The sequence below is a fragment of the Psammomys obesus genome, unplaced genomic scaffold (assembly GCF_907164565.1).
Source record: "Psammomys obesus unplaced genomic scaffold, mPsaObe1.curated_primary_1811, whole genome shotgun sequence".
In the NCBI taxonomy this organism is placed as follows: domain Eukaryota; kingdom Metazoa; phylum Chordata; class Mammalia; order Rodentia; family Muridae; genus Psammomys; species Psammomys obesus.
The window spans coordinates 4,108,776-4,126,992 of NW_026592403.1; the positions used below are offsets into that span (position 1 = coordinate 4,108,776).

General features: G+C 43.7%; 1 protein-coding gene across 4 annotated transcripts; it reads left to right on the forward strand.

The window, feature by feature from the left end:
- The first annotated feature begins 263 nt into the window (after positions 1-263).
- Positions 264-18,092, forward strand: Akr1e2 (aldo-keto reductase family 1 member E2). Of its 4 annotated transcripts, none has more exons than XR_008720829.1 (11): positions 264-396; positions 1,580-1,747; positions 4,378-4,494; positions 5,199-5,276; positions 6,795-6,917; positions 12,129-12,226; positions 13,320-13,392; positions 13,909-13,992; positions 15,487-15,569; positions 15,967-16,059; positions 16,626-16,697. XR_008720829.1 is itself a non-coding variant. In XM_055613201.1 (11 exons), the coding sequence occupies exons 1-11, from the start codon at positions 352-354 to the stop codon at positions 16,860-16,862; spliced, it is 1,194 nt and encodes a 397-aa protein (XP_055469176.1). In that variant the 5' UTR covers positions 264-351; the 3' UTR covers positions 16,863-18,092. The 4 variants fall into 4 exon arrangements, 3 of the variants coding, with proteins under 3 accessions (XP_055469176.1, XP_055469178.1, XP_055469177.1); XM_055613201.1 differs by having other exon boundaries at positions 15,972-16,059; positions 16,626-18,092; XM_055613203.1 differs by having other exon boundaries at positions 15,967-18,092.
- Positions 18,093-18,217: the final 125 nt, after the last annotated feature.

The following is an 18,217-nucleotide window of genomic DNA, read 5'->3' on the forward strand; positions in this document are numbered from 1 at the left end:
GTCTACATCTGATGTCCAGGAAATAAACCTGTAACCTATCCTGTTTCCTCGAAGCACTGTGCAATGGACTTTGATTTAGCCAGGTTGCTAGGAGACAGGACTCCTAGGATCCCAGAGGATTTCTGACAGAAATTCACAACCAAACTCAGTCGCTTCGGTTCTCTGAAAGATGGACCAGCCTACCAGCCAATCACATAAACCTCCGTCTCTCTGTCAGCCAATTAGAATGCCCAAATTCCAGCCAATCACAGCATTATCTTGACAAGACTTTCTTCCAAGCCGGGAGCCCTTGGCCACAGCGTTGTACCTCCGGTGCAAGTTGGCGGCTGAGCCTGTGGGCCGAGGGGAGCCATGAGTGAGATGCCTATCCCTAAACTGGGTCTGGGCACCTGGAAGGTAAGGACCGGGACGCAGGACTTCTTTTGCCTAGGGCGACTCTTTCCAGACCCGGGCTCTGATCAAGGTCCTGCCTGAAGAGGGATAAGAGGAGAGAGGTCAGGCTCCCTCTTGGGAAGCCGCTTTTACAATTTCTGAACACCTGCTCCCTGCCAGGTTGAAAAGCAGTTTGGCTTTTATATAAAGCAAAGCGATCCTGAACCCAGCCTTGTACGAGCTAGTTACGGAGCCCCTCACTCAAAAAACAAACAAACAAACAAACAAACAACATTTGTGCCATGTAGTACTTACTCACCCTCTTTGCACATCAAAATTAAGTATGTATGAAACGGCCACAAGGAAGTATGCTGCTTTGCATGCTAAAATAAACCGAAAGAAAAGAAAAAGAGTTAAATAATCGTGTTAATGTAAGTTTATGTCTACTTCTGGCTTTCACTTAATGACAGTAGAGATATTTGCTAGTAGTTACACTGTTTGCTAAGTACATGTTGTATGTTGGTAAAGTGTTTTTTAAATAGAGAATGAACATGAAGCTGAATGGGTAGGGAGATGGTTGTGTGTGTGTGTGTGTGTTTGTATATATGAATTTCAAAAACTGTGCAAGGAGAAAACTAGCAAAACATGACATTGACTGGTAGTCCTAACTAATGTAGCTATGGTAGATATATGTTGCTTTGATATGATAACCAAGTAAACTTTACAGCAAAGCAAGGAAGAGCTCAAATTCAAGGCTAGCTTAGGCTACAGTTTTTAGGTTTATTGGAAATGTATACTGTGTATTATTAAACTTTCCTGTATATTCAATACACAGGTGTCTGATGTGTCCTCTTTGTGAGCATAGAGACCTGTGTTACCTTTACAGTTGATTCAAGCATCCCTGAGTGGTAGCGTTCAGGCTGCTTCATGCCCCGGCTATGGTTACCATTCCACAATTATTCAGGAATGGAGACAGACATGCAGCTCAGTCCTCTGCAAGAGCTGAAAATGCCTGTGGTCTTTCCCCAGACGAGAAAAGGAGCCGAACAAAATTAACCACATTCTGATCCTGGCCCTCTCTAACTTTAGCTGTAGCTGCCATTAATGCTGCTTTTGTACTTGGTTCTACGTTCCTAGGTGACGAGGGAGAAACAGAGCTGGGTTACCCTGATGGTGGAAGAAATGCTTGTGTTTGATTCCATTGCAGGCCTCTCCAGGAGAAGTGGCTGATGCGGTGAAGGTGGCTATCTGCCTGGGGTACCGGCACTTTGATTGTGCTTATTTATACCACAATGAGAATGAGGTTGGAATGGGAATCCACTCCATGATCCAGGAGGGTGTGGTGACAAGAGCTGAGCTCTTCATTGTCAGTAAGGTAAGGCTACTCGGCTCCCGGGACAGCAGGGTCTCGGCCTCTGCAGTGATGGGTACTGGAAAAGCTGGAATAATCTAGCCTAGGAGATTTTTCAACTTCTTATGGTAACTGGGGACTTTGGTTTGCAGTTGATTCTTCTCCAGCTTCATGAACATGTGAAATTCAGCATGTGTTGGTTTGCTTATGTCTTTGTTTGGGAGGGCTTGTTTGTTTGTTTTTAATTTGGCTGTTCAGATGGATAGGCAGAGACACCACCAATCAACAATATATTCAGGAACACAAATTTTGGTCTGTGATGAACAGAATAAAATTCTAGCCCTGTGAACTCTGTCTACACAGGGATGCCTAAACTTGGAATCACCTGCTAGTGATGGCTAAAGTGCACATTCCAAACTTCACTCTAAGAAACTGATGCCGTTATGATAACTTTACAAACAGGAAGCAAATCAGACATAAGATGTGCACAAACACAGAGAAAGACTGAAGAAATGGACAGGGTTCAAGTCACAAAAGCCCTGCATGTGAGAAGCCTATACTTTTCTTTAAAACTTAGCACGTTGAAAACAAAAACTTTCTAAGTCAGGTAGTTGCTTTTACACGTGAGTGAGACATGTGTTTAGGACATATTGGTATCTGACAGGAGCATGTACTTTAAATAGTATTAGTAACAGTGCAGGTGAGAGGTAATGAATGACTGGTGGCATAGTGAGAAGGGGATGAAGAGGAAGTGGATAAGAAAGAGTAAGGAAATAAGCCCTGTTGAAAACACAAAGTTAAAATAAGACTTAAAGCTGCGTTTCTTTGCCGGGTGGAATGGCACATACCTTTAATCTCAGCACTCCCAGAACTCTGTGAGTTCATGACCAGGCCAGCCCTGTCTACAAAGCTATTTTCAGGATAACTAGAGCTATGTAATGAGATTGTGTCTCGAAGGAGGAGGAGGAGGAGGAGGAGAAGGAAGAAGAAGAAGAAGAGGAGGAGGAGGAGGAGAAGGAAGAAGAAGAAGAAGAGGAGGAGGAGGAGAAGGAAGAAGAAGAAGGAAGAAGAAGAGGAGGAGGAGGAGGAGGAAGAAGAAGAAGAAAAAGAAGAAGAAGAAAAAGAAGAAGGAGGAGGAGAAGCAGCAGCTGCTGCTTTTGTTTAACCTCGATCTAAGGAGTTAATAGCAGACAACAGCCATATGTTTAAGTTCCAGGAGCTTGGCCCAGGTTATTATATAGCTCAGGGGCAGGGTCCCAATATCAGCATTTTTTAAATGAGGGATTGAATTTGATGAACTCATGAAAAGTGTAAGACCTAGCACCCATAATTCCACATTTCAATGGTGTTTCTATTTTGTACTTACCTTCTGCTTTACTTAAAGTGACTGATTTTTGTTGCTCGTCATTGCTGTGTAAGATAGAGCAGAGAGGAATCGAGAGGCTTGTGGGTATGCTTGCTAAGAAGGGAGATTTTCTTCTGTATCTTCAGGCAAAGGGATGAAGATCTAGGGATTTCCAAGTCTCCGCTTTCAAAGGGCATATTGCTTCCAAGCGGGTGATAGTCAGCAGTGAAAGTATGCTGATCATTGTAGAGATGGTAGAATCACCTGAATAAAATTAATATTGAGGGAATTATTTGTTTATTCACAAAGGGAATTATTATTAATAATGTGACGTGTTTATATCTAATTTGGGTTTCTTCACCTTTGTCTTTCTCTGTTTCTCTCTGGATGTGTATGTATATCTGTTTTTCAGTGTGTACATGTGTGTTATGAGTGTGATATATGTTACAGGTGGGACATAGGCTAATCCTTGAGAAACTGACTTAATTGTAAGCAGGAAAGAACCTAGTTTGTCATTACTATAAAATGGCTTTCAAGCCCAAGAAGGGGGCAGCCTGGTTTAGTGATCTCTCACTGATACTTCAGCTAGCCGAGCAGCTGACAAACCCCACAGATCATTCTGTCTCTATGCTCCCCGACCCTCAGTTTTGGGTCACAGAAATATAAGCTATACCCATCTTTTTAATGTGGGTGCTGAGGATTAGAGCTCTGGTCGGCTTCTGGCATGTGCTCATCCATACTGAGCATCCTTCCAGCTCCTTTTCTCATTTTTATTAATGTACTGTAGCTGGTGTTTGTTTTCTTGTCTTGATCCACCCACCTGATTGATTTTTATTTACACTTGGATGGAGCCTTCAGGTTAGCTTCTATGACCATTAGTAAAAATACAGCAGGGGGAATAATGACATAAAAACAATTATGTATTTTTCTATTTATTGTTACAGAACAAAATGTGTCTGCATAAATATAAAATAATAAACACAAGGCAGTTTTAACTCACCTAGTTTAACCTGAATGGTTATATAAGATGTATAGAAGAAGGAACCTTGAACACTCTGTGAGCTGGAGAAAAAAAATGATCTTTTCCACATAGGGTTCCCTCTCAGTGCCTCCCTGTGTTTTACCTTAGTAGGGAAGGCTCCCTGCAGTGGAAAACCCAAAAATCCTTTTCTAAGGATAATGCTACTGTCTTCTTTCAGAGCCTGGTGTGTCCTGTCTTGTTGTCAGGTGCAGGTGGGTGGGAAGGACCAACGGTATATGACCTGTTAGGTTGTGACCTTATAACAATAGTCTCCTTTTTCTTCTGTAGCTGTGGTGCACATACCACAAGAAGTCTTTGGTGAAAACAGCATGCACCAATACCCTGAAGGCCTTAAACTTGGATTACCTGGACCTCTACCTCATACACTGGCCCATGGGCTTCAAGGTACCACTCAGTTTGTGGCTTGATTCCTACAAGGACCTAGAGAAATGTCAGCATGGAAGAGGGCTTGGAAGCAAAACTGTTTTCTGTGTTTTATCAAAGAAAATTTATCTAAAATACAAATGAGGCTGGAATTTCCAACATTTGGAATGATTAGAAATTATTAATTGCATATTTTCTGATACTTGGCCTGTGGCCTACTAGGAAGGTATAATTGGTCACGAGAGAGGCATCAACCCTTTTCACTGCTCAGAAGAGTGACTGGGTCTTTACCTCTCAGGGTAAAGATCTGTTTCTCTAACCTCCATCCCAAGTCTTTGTATCCTCATTTGGTTATCACTCATCTTGACAGGAAGTCCTAGAAAGAAGATGGAAGAGCCTAATAATATTGTTGGGAGAAAGACTTGAAGGAAGCCCCATTTCTTGTTTTTAAAAATATGAATCAGGCAGAGTTTCAAGCTTTTCAAGAATCTTTTTCAAGATTCTTGGAGAAGATTTTGCTGGCTTATTCCCTTCACACTTCATCTTAAGATTGCAACTGAGGCCTGGAGAAGGGAAGTGGCAGGACAGTAGGATTTAGTGATAGGGTCAAGGCTAAGCTGCAAATTCACAGGTGCAGACTATAGATCTACATTCTCTCCCTATGTAGTCTCATGCTGGAGAATGCCACAAGCCCCAATAAGCTCCTTTTCTTCTGGTTCACACAGCCCGGAGGAAAAGACTTACCTCTTGATAGTAATGGCAAGGTCATACCCAGTAACACCAGCTTTCTGGACACTTGGGAGGTAAGTGGACCCACCTGGACACTTCACCCTGCACACAAATAGCCGAATGAAACCTACACAAAATCTTGGGCTTCTGTGTTAAAGTACACTGGAAGCACTTCAAATATGTGGTTTGCCGTATATGATGGTACATGATGGTTAAATATTGATTGTCAGCATGACATGATCTAGAATCATCTGGATAAAGCTCAAACCTCTGGGCATGTCTTTGAAGACATTCCTAGATCAGATTAAGATACAAAGGAGTCACCCTAAATGTAGGCAGCATCATTCCATGGACTCGAGTCCTAGACGGAATAAGAACAGGGGTGCTTAGGCCACTGTTCCTCCATCTGTTTCCTCACAGTGGACGCAATGTAACCATGGCATTCATACTCCTGTTACCCAGACTCACCCACCATGACTGAATGTCGCTTTAAAACCTTTAAAACTGAAAGCCAAAAATAAGCCCTTCCTTAAGTTGCCTTTTTGAGAATCTGGTCAAAACAAGTACCTAACACACAGTCTGAATTATGGATGAATACCTGAAAAACTCAAGGCATACCAAATGAATTTTCATTACTTTAACCTTAACAGATCTCTCTTTTTAACTCAAGTGAAACTCTCTCAATGTTTCAGTTCCTTAGAGAGACAAGAGGGGCAGAACAGACAGGAAATCTCTGGGCTGGGTACTGATAGCCTGGAAAGCTCAAAACATGGAAACTAATCAGAAAGAAACTGAGCAAAGAGCTTCTCAGGATTCTAAACTTTTCTACTTTGGCTTCTGCTCATTGAAGATTTGGGGTTTAAACTTAAGGCTAGCCAGGTACTGGTGATACACTCCTTTAATCTCAGTACTCAGGAGGCAGAGGGTGGTTGATCTTTATGAATTCAAGGTCAGCCTGAACTACAGAGTGAGTGCCAGGACAGCCAGGACTACACAGAGAAACCTTGTTTCCAAAAAACATAAATAAATAAGTAAAATTTGAGGCTATCCATGGTGATTATTGCAGAATCTTAATTCTTCTTACTGTCTTCACGATCACTGCCTGACTCTCCACTGCCATGAAGCTCAGGGATTTTCTGAAGCTGTGGTACAGGGCTCCCCTGTCAGAGGTCAGCCCAGTTCAGATTGCTTTTCCCTCAAAGGATTTACATATTTCTTGGTGGTATAATGGCGAGAGTGGGAAACGAGAGTGCTGACCCATTGCCAAGCTCAAGATGAATATCTAAGTGGAAAGAAAAGTGAGTAAATAGAGTCAGCCATGGAGAGAGCCACTACAGACCATATCAGAACAGAGCAGTAAGAGCAGACAAAATATGCTGAATGCATGCTGAGGTCCAGCCGTGGCTAAATGCATTGTGTGTATTGTTCCAGGTAACATTAAGGCGGTCCTGATGTAGATAATGTCCACTTGGTTTTGTAACTTTAAGTAAAATGCATTCAGATTGTTGGGACTCAATGCAAAGCCACTAAGGGGCATGGCTCAGAAGGGAACTAGACCACCTGTATACTTAGCACATTTTCTTTTCTTTCAGGCCATGGAAGACCTGGTGATTGAGGGTCTGGTAAAGCATATCGGAGTGTCAAACTTTAACCATGAACAGCTTGAGAGACTTTTGAATAAGCCTGGTTTGAGAGTCAAGCCAATAACTAACCAGGTAGATGGACAGAAATCTTTCTCACTGTTGTTTTTCCTCCACACGGAAGTGGGTGAGACATATAACGTATATTTGCCTATTCTAGCTGTCAGAATTATAGTGAGGTAAAAGGCAGATGACTAGCCCAGTGGGCAAGTGTCTTTCTTATTTTTTTTTCTCCGCCCCCCCCCTACCCCTGGGAAATTCAGAAAAAGGGTCTCTAGACCAAGACTAAGTCTGAGACCTGGAAAAGCTTCGGTTTTAAAACCTCTGACTGATTTGCAAATCAAATAATTAGCTCTGTCCCAGAGTACAGCTTGCCAAGTTTGGATTAAGACTTAGAAAATTCTCTGCTCAGCAGACTTAGCACTTTCTCCTCCATGGCTCTGTAAGTAGCTGTTAAGTCAGAGAGAGTTCATTCAGGTAACTCGTCTCCATCAACTCCATATCTTCTGAGCCAGTCCTTAACAGTTTCATTACAAGCTGCATCATGGAAGTGAGAGTGTGTAGAAGGTGGTCCTATCAGAACTACTCCTTTTTTCTTAACTTTCTATTGAGTCTTTGTGAATTTCACAGCATGCATCCCAGTTCCCTCCTCTCCCCATCCTCTCATGTCTACCTTTAGCCCTTGTAGCATCTCCCCAAATTAATACACACACACACACACACACACACACACACACACACACAAACAAAAACAGAGCATAGAATACACTCATCCTCAAAGTTTTAGTCTGTCACATTGTGTTCCTCAGTATATTCCTCTGTCCACACATCTTCACTTTCAGATGTTCATTGCAGTGAGTCCATTGGTCTGGTTCGAAATCTTTGGCTTTTGTGACACCGTCAATATTGGATCCTCTTTGGGACTCCTCCCAGTTATCCTATTGCTCTGTGTCATGAAAATCCAGCAGTTGGAACAGCATGACTGGCCCTTTCATGCATCCCAATGTTTCACAGATGATACAGATTTTTGGGGTGGGCCAATCAGATCCCTGTATCTGGTCCTGAGGGTATCTGAGCAGGTCAGCTCAATGGCTTTCCCTTATCCACACCACCAGGGCCAGCTCTCCAGCTCTGTTCCAGCTAGGCCATCCAATGCCATCATTGGCAAGAGGCAGGGTCAGCTCTCCTGTTCTCATGCCCTCAGGGCCAGCTCACCCCTCACCCACACCCATACTTACAAAGCTGGTTCCACTGTGCTGCCCAATCAAGGCGCAATGTCCACTCTCACAAGTGATGCTGTGAGGGTCTCATCCAACTTTCCCACTCTCAGACCTTCAGGGCTAACTCACCTGTACCTCTGCTATCAAGGGCCAGCTTCACTGCTTCCCTGGTGAGGTCCAGGGCCCGGTTTCCCAAGAGCTACAGCCAGCATCAGCCAAGGGCAGGGCCAGCTCATCCACTCTCATGGCCACAAAGTCAGCTCTCCTGACTGCCTCGGGTGTTAAGGGCTGAGGGCCTCCACCCTACCCCATCCCCAGGATATTCATGGCAGGCAGACAAGTGGCGGGATGAGCTTCCCATACTTTTGCACTCAAATGGTGAGGGACAGAGGGTAGGGAGGCCATCACCTGGACACTTAAGCAAGATAATAGCAGACAAGTGGCTCTGTCCTCAAAGATGGCTCAACCAATCTCCCTTGACCAGGGCCAGCACTACTATGCTGCCCAGGGCACTTGTAGGGCCGGCTCTTCAAATTGCTACAGCCATAGAAGGGCAGGGCCAGCTTACCCACTCCCGTGGCCATGGGGTCAGCTCTCCCAACTGCCTCAGGTGGCGAGGGACAAGGGGGCAGAGTGCATCTTTCCTCCTACTCTCCCACCAAGGCTACCTCATGGCAGATGAGACACAAGGCCAGCATTCCTGCACTCTAGCACTCAGTGCTCAGTCATCTGGGCCCCCTCAACCAGGGTCAGCTCTGCTGTGCTGTCCAGGCAAGGTGCAGGGCCTGTTCTCCAGAGTGCTGTAGCTGGTGAGGGTCAGGGCCAACTCACCCACTCTCATGACCCCAGGGCAGTCTCCTGACTGCTGGCAGGGAGTGAGGGAGTAGAGGGTACCCCCTCTGTGCTTGTGCACCTCATAGCAGGTGAGTGGCAGGGTCAGTTCTCCCACACTCACACTGTAGGCGCAGGCTCACCCACACTCCCACCACCAGGGCCAGCTCCACTGTGCTGCCTGGGTGAGGCCTGCAGGGCCTGCTCTTCAGGTGAGCTATGGGGCTAGCTCTCCAGAGAGCAGCAACCAGTGAGGGTGGGGCTTATTATGCACAGCACCTGGATATCCACATGTCCCAGGCAGTTGCCCCAAACAAGGATGCCCCCAAGTTCTGGTAATATGAGCCACAAACATTGATTCAGACTCCTGCTACTGCATATCATAGACTCAGACATGGCCCTCAGTGTCAGCTTGGGCTGGGACCTCACTATGGCCCCAGTTGGCAGGACTGGCCTCTTATAACAGGCTTCTCCTCTCCACCTTTGAGTCTACAGTTTCATCTCTCTTAATAATGCTGAAGCTGATCCACCTCTCTTTCTCTTCCATCTGACCATGTACTCACACAATGTGATGGCTCCCACTGCAGGCTGCCTACACGGCTGACAGGCCCCTAGGTGGACATCCTCCATCCCTGCTGTGTGGCATGACAGCAAGCGGGTGCCTATGCCCTGCCTGTGCCGTGTGCTAGAGGGCAGGTCTGTGAGTGGCATGGCAGTCCACAGGTCTGTTTGTCTTCCTCCTCTTGTGCTGTGTCGCCTAGATCTGATCTGATTTTATTTTATTTTTATGAGTCCTAGAGATAAAGACAGCTTTGTCCACCAAGCCAGGCATCAAACTAGGGTTGAACAAATGACTGCCATCTGGTCTGCCCCTCGCCAAAGATACGAGAGCACCACTACCACCAAGTTGTTCCTTTGCCTGTTGTCAGTCAGGGTGCGGGTGTCTTTCATTATGGTTCATATGGTTAGGTGATGGCATGGGTGAATAACGCACAACATGGATCTCGATTCTTGGCATGTTTTTCGAGGCAGATGATCAAGTGTGTACCGAAGAGCAGGGATCTCACAGACCCTTCATCCCAATGAAAGAAAAGCACCCTTTCCCTTTCGTTTTCCCAGCACATGCAAACTGCCAGCAGAAGAGTAGTGAACAACACTGTCTTCACCAATGCTGGCAGGGTGCAGAACTGAATCTTCTCCTGCCAGTCCTTCACATTCTGCTACAGCACATATCCTACCCAGAAGGTCACACATTTTATATGTTTGCAGGCTATTTGTTACCGAGATTCGTGCTTAATGACCATAGAGATTTTTTTGTTTGAATTCGGTTGTAGGAGTAGTCCCAAACTGAGAACAACCTGGGCATGTGACAACAACCTGGGCATTATTTATTTGTTTGGTGGTTTGTTTGTTTGTTTATTGCAATTTATTCACTTTGTATCCCAGCTGTAGCCCCCTCCCTCGTACCCTCTCAATCCTTTCCTCCCTCCCTCTCCCCCTCCCATGCCCCTCCCCGAGTCCATTGATAGGGGAGGTTTTCCTCCCTTTCCTTCTGACCCTAGCCTATCAGGTCTCATCAAGACTACCTGCATTGTCTTCTGTGGCCTGGTAAGGCTGTACCCTCACCCCTGCAGGGGGAGGTGATCAAAAACCAGCCACTGAGCTTATGTCAGAATTAGTCCCTCTTCCCCTTACTAGGGTACGCACTTGGACACTGAGCTGCCACGGGCTACATCTGTGCAGGGGTTCTAGGTTATCTCCATGAATGGTCCTTGGTTGGAGTATCAGTCTCAGAAAAGACACCTGGCCCCAGATTTTCTGGTTCTGTTCTTCTCCTTGTGGAGCTCCTATCCCTTCCAGGTCTTTCTATATCCCCCTTCTTTCATAAGATTCCCTGCACTCTGCCCAAAGTTTGGCTATGAGTCTCAGCATCTGCTTTAATACCATGCTGGGTAGAGTCTTTCAGAGGCCTTTTGTGGTGGGCTCCTGTCCTGTTCCCTGTTTTCTCCCTCTTCAGATGTCTATCCCATTTGCCTTTGTGAATGGTCATCTTACCCAGGGTCCTGCTTCTTGCTTAGCTTCTTTAGGTGTATAGATTTTAGTATGTTTATCATATATTACATGTCTAATATCTGCTTATATGAGAGTGTATACCATGTGTGTCTTTCTGCTTCTGGGTTACCTTACTCAGGATGGTGTTTTCTAATTCCCACCATTTGCCTGCAAATTTCATGATTTCCTTGTTTTTAATTGCTGAGTAGTATTCCATTGTATAAATGTACGAGAAATTTCTGTATCCATTCTTCAGTTGAGGGACATTTGGGTTGTTTCCAGATTCTAGTTATATCTGACAGAGGACATGTAAAGTTTTTTTAATAAATATTTGTTGAATGGATGAAATTTGATAACTTCATGTAACAAGTACATGCTGCAGAGGACATCAAACAAACCTGCAATTGAGACCTCTTTGGAAGTTGATCTTGTGGAATGTGGCATGATCCCGAGAGCTAAAGCACAGTTCATAATTCTCTTCAACTCATCCTAAATAAGTCTGTTTATAACCTGGAACTGCGCATGAGAAAATGGAGAAGGCAGAAATACTTTCTCTCAAGGCTTGTGTTTGAAACTCAAATCCTGGTGACAAAAGAGAGCCAATAAGCAAACTAAATGTGTGGGGTACTGAGTAATATAAATGCTATAGCAGAAACTAGAAGGGCAGGAGAGAACGGGGGTAGATTTGGCATGGTCAGGTTTTTTTCCTGCATGATGGAAGAAAACCTCACTGAACAGATGATGTTGGAATGTCTGAATGATGTAGGAGAGTCTGAGGACTCCAGGCCATTTATAGCATCTGGCATCTTGAAGATGGCAGAGACGAACCTACACATTTGTAGATGGAGATGACCAAGTCTTTTCTTTTTTTTTTTTTAAGATTTATTTTATTATATATACAGTGTTCTGTCAGCATGTACACATGCATACTAGAAGAGGGCACCAGATCTCATTATAGATGGTTGTTAGTCATCATGTGGTTGCTTGGAATTGAACTCAGGACCTCTGGAAGAACAGTCAGTTCTCCTCACCTCTAAGTCATCTCCCCAGCCCCAACTGGGTCTTAAGAAGGGCCTTGTACCTAGTTATGGATGGTGAAGATGTTGAGTATCTCTACTGTTCGGTATGCTACTAGCATGCTACTTCTCTGAATTATTTGGGTGCACTGTGGTTCTGCTTGTAGATTGAATGTCATCCATATCTTAATCAGAAGAATCTGATTGCTTTCTGCCTTGAAAATAATGTGTCTGTGACTGCTTATCGTCCTCTTGGTGGCTCAAGGTAAGGACTATCTAACAAGGTAAGGACTGTACTAACCTGCATGCTAACAGACACTAGATGCTCTCGTAGGGTTTGCTTGCTCTTGTGTCTGATGTCATGTTCAGCCCAGTACTGTACCCTTCAGGAAGTTTCCATTAGCCCTTTTTGATTTGGTGCATTGTTCTTGTCATCACATCTCATCTCCATTCCCTTTTGCTATCTACTGCATTGGGTATCTTTGTACTGTTTGTCACTGGTGTTAGTTAAAATGAAGAAGCCGTCTCTTATAGTCTACTCTGAGCCTCAAGCTTGGTGACAGGGAACTATTAGGAAGCCAGGAAAGGCCAGAATGACTTCAATATTATTGTCTCTGTGTTTCCCATATAAAATAGGGTGTGCATATTTGAACTTGGAGAGCTCCTGAAAGTCTGGGGCACATTTTACAGCTGAGCCTTGGGGTAGAAGGATCTCTGATCGAGAGAGTGAGGCGTGTATTGAAAGATAACACCTGCTCAGTATGGTTCATTCTGGACACATTGAGTGCTGTGACTAGCTCAATGCTTGAAATCTGTTAGCTGCTCAATAAGATGGTTTGCTGCATTCAATCCCTAGTGCTGTATAGACAAGGGTGGTAGTGCCCACCTATAACCCTGGCACTTGGGAGAGCAGGCAGAGGGATCAGAAGTTCAAAGTCATTCTGAGGCTGTATAGCAATATCAAAGCCAGACATGACACCCTATCTAAAGCAAAATAAAATGGCTTACTTGTACTCTTGCTTGGGTAGGTTTTTGATAGATGCTATCATAGTCTTAAAAAAATCTCTTGTACTAAAATTTGTTGTTATTAGAAAATAGTAAATCTTACCCAGCCCTGTTGACACCTGCCAGTAATCCCAGCACTCGGGAGGCAGAATCAAGGGGACTGGGTTTGAGGCCAGCCAGGGCTACTAAGTGAGTTACCCGAAAAAATCAATCAATCAATTAATCAATCAATCAATAAAAGAAGTAAAATAAATTTTAAAATCAATAAAATTTTAATTATAGAGAAAAGTAATTTCTTCTAGCACTGTGTTCACTAACGTCCCAACTCTGCACGCTTTGCTGTGCCTCTTTAGTAAAGGGGTTGACTTGATGGATCACCCTGTCATTCAGAAGATAGCAAAGAAGCACGGGAAGTCTTGTGCTCAGGTACGTGGGAAGAACTGCCATGTGCTAGGGTCACACTCTTCCATGTCCTTTTCCCCACAGTCCTGAGCTGTGCCAATTTCTAGGATGAGTTGATTCACCAGAACTTCTCAATTTGGAGTGATAATTTGGTTGCTTCCATGTTCACATCCAGTCAAGCCATATTCCCTGCCTCCCTCAACTGCCAGCACTCAGGATGCCCTCTAATGCCACTTCCTCTGCTTCACCAACTGCAGGGACAACCAGTGTAAGAGACCAGTCATTAAAGTCAGCCTTACTCTAAGGCCCTGGTCACCTGGGAGAATTGGGCACTTGCTGAAGGAGTCTAGTAAAGTCGTGGGTGGATCCTGTGATCTCCTTGGGCTGATGGCCGTCATTACAGACATATTGACAAAGCCGTTCAGTTTGATCCTTAAAGGAGTTTGAGATGAAGAGACTGTATAATGAAAATGAAATATTGTAATGCCTTATCTTTTATTCCATCTGTTTTATTGTTGCATGAAACTTTCTTTCCTACAGATTTTGATCCGATTTCTGATCCAAAGGAACCTGATAGTGATTCCCAAATCTGTCACCCCAAGTCGGATTAGAGAGAATATCCAGGTGGGCATATCCTGATCATGACTTTACAAGGGCTGGTTAACCTCTGCAATGAACAACTCCCGGATCTCTCTGGCCTTTGCCCGGCAGAGGTGTATTCCTCTGTAAACTGTATTGGTGGTCAGCCTTTGACCTAGTGAGTCAGGGCAAGCTCTTACTATTTCATGTCCCCTGCCCCCAACTTTCCTAGGACTGGATGTTGCCTGCCACACTGACCCTCAGGGGAAGTTAGATATGTCCAGTGCTCAGGAGGAAAGAATACGGGGTTGGTGAACATGCAGCCAGTCTGGGCCATGTGGGGATGTCCACTGCTATCTTGAGTGCAGCAGCTCTGGGAGTTACATTCCCCACTCCTGCCTAGTGATAACTCAGAGTCAGTGAAAACTAATGCCCCAGACATCTGACTTAGCAAGAACATGTACAAAATACGGACTGAGAGCAGCCTTTTTGAAGATAATCTTTTAAAACTCAACCAGGAATCAGACCAGAAATGGGATCCGCTACTAAGGACAGAGAACAGTGTCAGTATATGAGAGGCTCAAGAGAGTGCCAGCCAGTAAGATCTGGAGGAGCAGGAGGTTGAGTACATGAGCTTAACTGGAGGAAAAGTATCAAGGATAGTAGGCTATGGGCTTCTCTTCTGAGCCGGCCAAAGTCTTTTAATCCAGGCCCTAGATCTATACTCTCTGTGACAAATCAAAGTACCATTCTGTATGGCTGCCCCACAGTGATACCAGCCTTGATTTTAGTATCAATTCTAGTACTGTTTACTTTTCCCCATCAGTTTAAACTGTTCCCGCACTCAGGCTGCCTCTCTACAGTTCCTCTACATACAGTGTGGGTGGTTTTGGCCAGACCTGAGGACAGGCATTTTCCTCAGGTAGGGGTTGCATTCCCACAGATTCTACCACTTAGGGCATGGTAAAGCCACTGGGCATTCTTCTATTCATCCTCCTTGGACTTAGACCCTCAGCCATGGTGGGTCATAGTCACTGTGAGATACTGTTATTTAGGAAGTTGATCATAGTGTGGTAGATCCTCAAGTGTGTCAGAGGGGAAATGGAGAGGAGAGGTAAGAGTACTATTTGAAAATGAAATTCCTCAAAAAGTTTTTTCTATGATTTTAATGCTGCTAGAGTCAGTACCAGCTGGCTTTCTAGTTGATCAGGTAGGAGGAACAAAGATTTTTCCTTTTTTTTTTTTCCAGCGGAGAAAGTACTTTGCATTTCTGACTCTTTCCCTGTGTTCCTCATTCCCTCCCATAAGATAAAAACAATATTTTGCTCATCTTTTCAAGTTCTCTTAAATGTAAGTGAGGCTAATGTGGTGTCAGTCAAGTGATAAAAATCAACATGTTTGGGAGGTTCAGCTGCCTTTCAGGGGAAGTTCTAGGTGTCTAATGAAGAGTTTCTTTCACATCTTGGTGTCCAGGGAAGACAGATGCCAGTTACATGGGGTGACTGTGAATTCCCTATGATTGTCTGATTTTGGTTCCAGGTATTTGATTTTGAATTAACAGAGAAAGACATGGAGGAACTATTCAGCCTGAACAAGAATTTCCGCTTGGTCACATTCCCCACGTAAGTCCCTCTTCTTTGCTTACTTGATGGCTGGTTCTTGAGTAGGTATTTTTATGTTTCAAGCTTAATTAAACCATATTTTGATCAGTGAATAAAGACACTAACCAATTTATATACTAGAGAGTTAGAAAAATACAACTCTGTCTCTTAAAAATGTTTCCTTTAAAAAAAAAACAGTTCCATGGGACGGTTTGTGGGGCATGCCTTTAATCCCAGTAGGGAGGCAGAGGTAGATGGATTGCTTAGTTTGAGGCCAGCCTGGTCTACAGAGTGTGTTCCAGAACAGCCAGAGCTGCACAAAGAAACCTTGTCTCAACACACACACACACACACCAAAAATACCTATTCCTGTTGTTTGTTTGTTTGTTTCTTTTTCATTCATGATTCTGTTTTTCAGAACAGAAAATCACAAGGACTATCCTTTCCACATAGAGTACTGAAGAAAGCTTTCCTGGTCATCATTTCTGCTCAGCAGAAACAGGTCAACAAGGTTGGCAGCACTGATCCACCTCTGCAAGAATGACAACAAGAGTCAGAACAAAGACAATCCTGCCTAGAATAGAGGACCAGTTCTCAGAAAAACAAAGATCTAGGGATTAGAAAAAGTACCTGAAGTGCTATGGCCACTACCAAGTTATTAGGGATAGCCAAGTACAGAGAACACTGTAATTTATTATGGTTAGTTCTTGTGGCTTCTATTCTCTGAGATACTGATGGCTCATGAATTAAAATTATCTTCATGTCTAAAGAAAACCTGCTTGACAGAAGTGACTTAACAACATGTAAGATTTGACAAGCTAGGATAATTAATATCCATGAGTGGCTTCAGTAATGACTAGTCTAAATCCAATTCTCTTCTACCCCCACTACCCTCTGTCCTCCCAGAATTTTCTAGATGATTTTGAAGCAAAATCTACCTGCACTTAAGACAGATGGCTAATCTGAGGCTCTGTATCAGAAAACATGCTATTTATGTTTTTCTTATTTAAAAACTTTTAAGAGTCAGTATGTGTGTGTGGTGTTTGAACATGCACGCCTCTTCACGTACGTTTGCAGGTGAACCTGTGTGTGCAAGCATATGGAGTGGTCACTTCTCTCACAGTCTCACCTCCAAAAAGAAGTGAAGAAATCACCTTGGTCTGGTTCCCAAAAAAAGGATTGGCTGCAGAAAGTCCTTTACTTCTGCTGCAAGAACCTCATGTGAATCACATCAGAGCAGTGTGGGTGAAAAATGGCGTTGGATGTGCTGGCAGTCAGACTATCGACAAAGGCCCCTGCTACCACCTGCCTTAGATTCTCGAAGAATCTAATCTAGACATATCTAACCATAATACTTTGCATATCTCTGATGACTTATACAGAAACCACTGTCAATTCGGAAAGTTTCTCTTGATCAAAATTCACATTAGGGTGATTCTTTGACTTGTGAGCTGTATGGATTTGATGAGGGCAGAGATTACTGCTCCCCATCCAGCAGCTGCAAGGGTAATCAGGATGGAATTTTACATTAGTGACGGTCCAGAACTTGTTCCTGTCTGTATCATAAGAATATAAAATCTTTGCCGTTCTTTCCTAACCAACCCTTGGCCAGATGAAAGAAGACGTGGGAGTCCGAGGCCCTCATCTAAAGACACTGACAATCCCTTGAGAACATGCTTTTAAACTAACTATATTTCAACAAGCATACCTAAATATTAAATTCAGGCCATAGGCATGTTCTACCCAACCTCCCTATTTGCTAAGGAAGCATGTGGTGTTATCTGTCAAAACACAGAGAATCTAAAATTTGATGGCGCTATAGAAACAATGTTTTTCAATTGATTTTGAATAGCAAATTGTAAGTCTCTTCTTTCCTCTTGTGAGAGGAGAAATGGTCATTTTTCTTTGGGGTCAGTCTTCATTCTTGAGTATCCCACTCCTATATGCACCTCAGCCCATCCTTATGAACCCTCAAGAAAGATACTGTTTTTACAAAAGCACAGTTTCCTCACTTTAACAGAAAAGATTGATGTCTACCAGGATATCCAGCAGTTCAAAAGGAGAGCTAAACTAGAGACTCAGGCTCATGATCCTGCCCACTGGACTGGAATTGCTCTCACTAGCAAAACTGCATTTTGTCCATAGTTTCAGATTATTAGCTGTAGATTCATGGGATATAAGCTTTTCTAGTTAGTTTAACTTGTGTCAACTTGACACAACCTAGAATCACCTGGAATCTTAATGAATTATATATAGATCAGGGGAGCCTGTGGACATTCTTGTGGCAGATTGTCTTTACTGTCAATTGATAAGAGGATGACATAGCCCTTTGGGGGTGGTGCCACCCCTTAGGCACAGGGTCCTGAATACTATCTGAGAAGACAAAGCTAACTGAGAATAAACAAGCAAAGATCCATGTGTTTATTTTCTTTCTGCTTTTGACAGGATATGGTGTAACTTACTGCTTAAACTTCTGCTTTGACTTCCCCTCAATGATGCATTGTAACCTGGAATTGCAACATAAATAAACCCTTCTCTAAGTTGCTTGTGTTCTGGAATTTAGCCACAGCAGCAGAACTGAAAGTAGAACACATGTTATTATTTCGTATATTAGCTAAATGCTAATTATAATATATTTTTCAGTAGTTATTTTCTACACTCTTTTTGTA

What these genes read in the sequence shown, in the direction of transcription:
- Akr1e2 (XM_055613201.1), top strand. Translation starts at nt 352, where the DNA reads ATGAGTGAGATGCCTATCCCTAAACTGGGTCTGGGCACCTGGAAG. An exon ending in GCTTTCTGGACACTTGGGAG is followed by an intron (nt 5,277 to 6,794) that starts GTAAGTGGACCC and finishes CTTTTCTTTCAG; the next exon opens with GCCATGGAAGACCTGGTGAT. An exon ending in TCAAGCCAATAACTAACCAG is followed by an intron (nt 6,918 to 12,128) that starts GTAGATGGACAG and finishes TTCTGCTTGTAG; the next exon opens with ATTGAATGTCATCCATATCT.